The sequence below is a fragment of the Mastomys coucha genome, unplaced genomic scaffold, assembly GCF_008632895.1.
Source record: "Mastomys coucha isolate ucsf_1 unplaced genomic scaffold, UCSF_Mcou_1 pScaffold20, whole genome shotgun sequence".
In the NCBI taxonomy this organism is placed as follows: Eukaryota; Metazoa; Chordata; class Mammalia; order Rodentia; family Muridae; genus Mastomys; species Mastomys coucha.
Window position 1 is genome coordinate 101486689 of NW_022196903.1, and position 5114 is coordinate 101491802.

The 5114-nt window shown below is 43.7% G+C and overlaps 1 protein-coding gene across 20 annotated transcripts in view; it reads left to right on the forward strand.

Moving 5' to 3' along the window:
- Positions 1-5114, forward strand: part of Itpr1 (inositol 1,4,5-trisphosphate receptor type 1) — a 335636-nt gene that overhangs the window by 24093 nt on the left and 306429 nt on the right. For all 20 annotated transcript variants that reach the window (XM_031382803.1, XM_031382806.1, XM_031382804.1 and 17 more), the window contains exons 3-4: positions 58-165; positions 4258-4328. In XM_031382803.1, the coding sequence (XP_031238663.1) occupies positions 74-165; positions 4258-4328 (163 nt within the window). In that variant the 5' untranslated portion in view covers positions 58-73. The remainder of the gene's footprint in view (positions 1-57; positions 166-4257; positions 4329-5114) is intronic.

The window sequence follows — 5114 nt, forward strand, 5'->3', positions numbered from 1 at the left end:
CCCCCCCCCCCATCATGTCTCTTCTGCTAACAGTGTTGCATGTTTTACTTTGTCTAGGCTTTTCAACACGGACATGTCTGACAAAATGTCTAGTTTCCTACATATTGGAGACATTTGTTCTCTGTATGCGGAGGGATCTACGAATGGATTTATCAGCACCTTGGGGTAAGAGCATGGAAGTCCTTGTGTGTCGGGGTTTGTTTAAGACATCATAACATCTGCTCAAAAACTGATTTGTGTAAGATAAGACTGTTATCACATTAAGTGGCTTTTCCAAGTTCTGCTTGAAATCACAATTAGCAAACCCCGTGTTAGTCACTTCACCTTTCACACAGAAACATTTCTGTCAGTTTTGAAAGAACAAAACCTTTTTAGTTAGGTCTCTATTAACTTTGAAGGTATTATGATCTACTCTTATGTAAGAGGGAAAGTACTTAAGAATAGAGAATTTAAAAAAAGAATAGGGAATAATAAATATAAAGATTAACGTACACAGATCCAAAGAAGTGCCATTTGGCTTTGTGGAAATGGCTTTTGGCTTGTCTTTTTACACAGCGGCTCGGGTGTAATCTGAGCAAAGACCATTACTGCTCCCTTGCTTATCTCTAACCTTTGAAGCAGACCCTTTTCTACTAAGTAACCAAATGCATTTAGAAGTTTCAAATTGCACCAAGTTCCCTAAATCATTTTCTATTCATTTGTGCTTCCTTCAATCAGTCGTCACTCAACCTGGAGGGGTATAAACATATGTGTGCTTCTCTGGTCATTTTCCTTCCCCCCACCCACCTCCTACTCCTGTCGTCTGAGGGAGGAAGTGTAAAGTGTAGTAGCCCCATAAGTCACGCAGAGGCAGAATGCAGAATCAAGATGGCTCATCCCAGAATAGGCAGGAGTGGCCTAGCATCTTTGTGTAGGAAGGAATAGCTAGGCCTGGGTGGCATTGTTGATTTTGGCAAGACTTAGTCTCAAATAAATGGGAGCAGAAGGCAGGCCACCAGATTTTTTCCAAAACCCTCATTCTTACAGCAGCCAGAATGTCCGCTGTAATTACAGCTATTACTGGAAGCGTGCTTATTTTCTGGTATTTGTGCAGAGTGAGTATTGTTAAGCACTCATTCAGGGTACTCTACCCCCACCGAGGAAATTATTTCAGATAACAGAATTATACCTCAGTTAGACCTGTGTTCTCATTCTAGAGAGCTTATTTTCAAAAGTCACCATGGCTTCTTCCTATGCTCCGCCTCTGTGTGTAGTTGACCTTACCCTGAACAGTTTATCTTCTGTGGCTTTGGGCAAACAGGCTTCCTGCTACTCTGGCTTCTCCAGTGATGGCCATCTTGGCACTCTCCTTCCTCTTTTTATTCCCTGTGGTTAATTCACCCTGTTCTTATTTTTCAGCATTGACTTCAGTACTGTACAGCAGTGGTAAGCACTCTCTGAGCCCAGTGGGTGTTCACTGTGTGCCAGGTGCTGTTCTGAGTCCTGGGTCTCCGTTATCCCCCTAATCCCCAAGCAGCCCTCTTCATGGTGCGCACTGGTGTCATCTGTCATCACTGTGTGTGGAAACGACACCTATGTACTTCAGGCAGGTGGCTGCCTGCCTGCCCAGGTTTCAGAACTCGGAAGACGTGGGTCTCCAAGGCCAGGGAACCTAACACATAACCTTTGTAGGGCAGGTTTTTTTTTCCTGTGTGCTCACAGCCGGTATGGATGCCTGTCAGACCTCAGCTCCATCATATACCTGCTTTTCTTCTGGGGCCTCTGGTCTTACAGTTAACTTGGCTCCTACACTGAGCCCCTAAAATCTTAGCCTCTGTCATGTCTTCCCTTTCAGCCCCATTATTTTATTATCAGGTTATTATTTTGAGCCTAGTTTGACCTTGAACTTGCAGTCCTCCTGCCTCAGTTTTCTGAGTGCTGTGATTAGAGGTGTGCACTATTCTTAAAATTCTTAGGAGTGCATACTCTGCTCCAATATTTTTCTTAAGAATCATATGGTGCTCCTCATAAAGTTAGGATGTATGTTTTTTTAAAACTTTGGGTGCTAATTCTCCCTTCAGATTTTTACCTTCAGGAATAGCTTGCATAAAAAATGGTTTATTTTGGGATGGAAAAAAAAAACCCAGTGATTTGGAAAGTTAAATTTGACCCTTCCTCCCCCTTCTTAGGAATGTGCTTAACGTTTAAGGAGTACCAGTCCTAGATACCATGAGTGACTGTGGGACTTGGTGTCTGGCCCCCAGCTCTATCCTGTTTATATAGACTGTTGGTGGTTGCCTCTCAGTAGCTTTATGACTCCTTGAGCTTTAGAATTCTGGCAGGACCTTGGAGAGCCAGTGTATGTGTGTGGATCTACTCTAACCTTTGGTGTGCTGTTAGATCACCTTTGGAGCTTGTTAAGAACACAAGTCCTTAGATCACTTCCTGGAACAGAGCCTCATTGTGCCTGGGCAGGAGGGATGGGTTTTGATGGGGCCCTTGGAACTGGTATATTTAGAAAGTAGAGAGTATCTAAACATTCCCTGAGTTGAGAATCCCTGAGTTGAGAATCCCTGAGAGCAATTCATTTGTTTTACAGATGAAATACTGAGACAAGGGGAAAGTGAAATGACATAATGTCATGCCATTCGCTGGCATCTCAGTGTTATCTACAATCTGTAATCAATGAGGCTCTTCCTTCTAGCATTTCCTCTTACTGGGACTTGTCTCTAAGTCCAGCTTTCAATTGTGTATGTCCTGTGGGGGACCAAGTCCAGTGTGTGATACCTAGTAAGTAAGTATTCTACCACTGAACTATGTCGCTAGCATTGGAATCTGGGCCCCACCTTTTAAATATTGGGTTAACTTTGGTGACCTTTCTGAACTTATGTTATAATTCAAGGGCCCAGGGTAGAGATTTCATGTGTACGTTATACTTTTAATTTTTGTAGAAAACCCTCAGGCTGCTGACCACACGGTTTGCTGTGGCTCTTGTAGATGCATAGTTTGATCTTGTATTTTGAGGGCGAAGGTGGGATACTCTTCACACTTTGATTCACTTCACTTGACAGATACTGAGCATCATGATGCCTTGGGCATCTTATGAGCCACTAAGTAGGGAGCCCATTGCGCTGTTCCCATGGAGCTTGGTTGGGAGAGTGGAGGAGGAAAAGCAGGGCATATTTCGGCAAGGAAGGCTTGCGTGAGGTATAGTTTACTTTCTGAAATGACAATTAGAATCAGGGCTTTTCATGCAGGGCAGTTTTGGAGGAAAGGTCAAAGTTGAATATGTAATGGTCCCTTGCATTTAGAATAAGAGGCTGCATAGGCCAATGGAAGAGGTACAAAGATCCTAACAACATGGTACCTGGGACTAAGTTTCTTGGTAATGTGGAAAATGAGTTGGCTCTCACAGTTTTAGGAACTCAGAAAAGTCATGTAACTTCATAGTATCTCAGTGTCTCAAAAGCTCTATAATATGCCTATGTTTTTAGTGATTCTACTAAAAAGAATTATACAAGGTAAATTGGTTTTTAGTGAAATCAGAACTTGAGTGATCCATCTTTATGTAGTCTGGGACTGTTACTTACTTGTAACTTGATTATGCTTTTGAAACTCCAAGCCCTTCTGGTTTGCACTGGGTTCCCCCCACCTAAAGATGCTCCACTCACTGGGTACTCTCTCCCTACAGATGCTCCACTTTTCACCTCCCCACCTCTGTTTTGGCTTTTAACAATTCTGATACATCTTTCTCTGGCACAGATGGCTCCTGACTTTTCTCCTTCCTTCCTTCCTACATTATACCTTATTTATTAGTTTGCTTTTATGGCTTCTATACTTAGGCATTGAGCTCTTTCCGGGGCCGAGGCTTGTCGTCTCACTTTAGTTCTCTTGACAGGACTTGGTACAGTCCCTGGCACAGAGCTGGCTCCTCGCTGACCGTTAGTCAAATGCATTGACCTCTTCCTGTGTCTTCCAGATCCAGCAATATTGCATGCTGTTTGCAAATCTCTCACAGATGCGGTTCTGGGAAAAGGCGCTGCAGAAAACAGTAACTTGACCTGTCCATTACAGAGTGCCAGCCCTTGGGTTATGTTTATTTCACTCTATGCATAGGAAACTTCCTTGGCCAGGAGCTCCCTGGCAGAGGGACATGGCAGTGTAAATTTTGCATGGGAAAAGCCCTGGGCTACTCCGTTTTTACATAATGTTTATTGAGGGTTTTATTTCCTTAGGCTTGGTTTTGGTACAGCATTGATTTGTTTTTCTTTTTTGCAGCTTGGTTGATGACCGTTGCGTTGTACAGCCAGAAGCCGGGGACCTTAACAATCCACCCAAGAAATTCAGAGGTAAAGTTGTGGCTTTGCTGGAGTGGTCACCTTCACTTGATCGTTTAGAAAGGGTGTTGCTGCGCCTGTGAGGCCAGTGGCCCTCTCTCCCTCCTTCCCTCCCTGCTTCCAGTCCTTTATCCTTTTCTGTAGCAACCTTAGGTTTATTTACTTGAAATCTGATTTTGAAAAAGATACTTAAGTCCTGGCTTTAAAACTTCTCGAAAAAATGCGTAAATAAATTCTCAGTCAAGATTGGCATGGCTTTTATTAGGGCCTTAGTTTGTCTGCAGAATAAGTATTGCCAAGTTCTAATACATCTGAAAGCTTTTCATTAGTATAGCTAGGTCTCCAAACAAATGGGATTTAAGGATCCAGTCACAAGGAGCATGGGCTATTTCAGCAGATCTCATGTTCCCTCTTGGCGCCTTGGTAATTCTTAGAGCTGCCTCACCTGGAATGAGACATTCTTGATTAGTGTACTTCTGCTTGAGCTACAAGGTACAGCAGGGCAGTGCTCCTATTCATGTGGCCTTCTGTGGCCCCGAGCTTTTAGTTTCTCTCAGAAGGTAGCTCAGCTCATTGCAGGGAGTATTTGAATGGAGTTGGCATCTTAGCTGCCTCTGCTTTGTTTCCGTCTCCTGTTGTAACAGTGGCAGTACGTGGTTCTCCGTTCAAACCACATCTTAGAATTATCTGCAGAAGATTGCCAATTCTGTAGGTCCTCTGGACCCGCAGTTGGATGAAGGAAGCCGAGCTCCTAGCTTCACTTCATCCCGTGGGAGCTCCACGAACGGGAACTTGAGG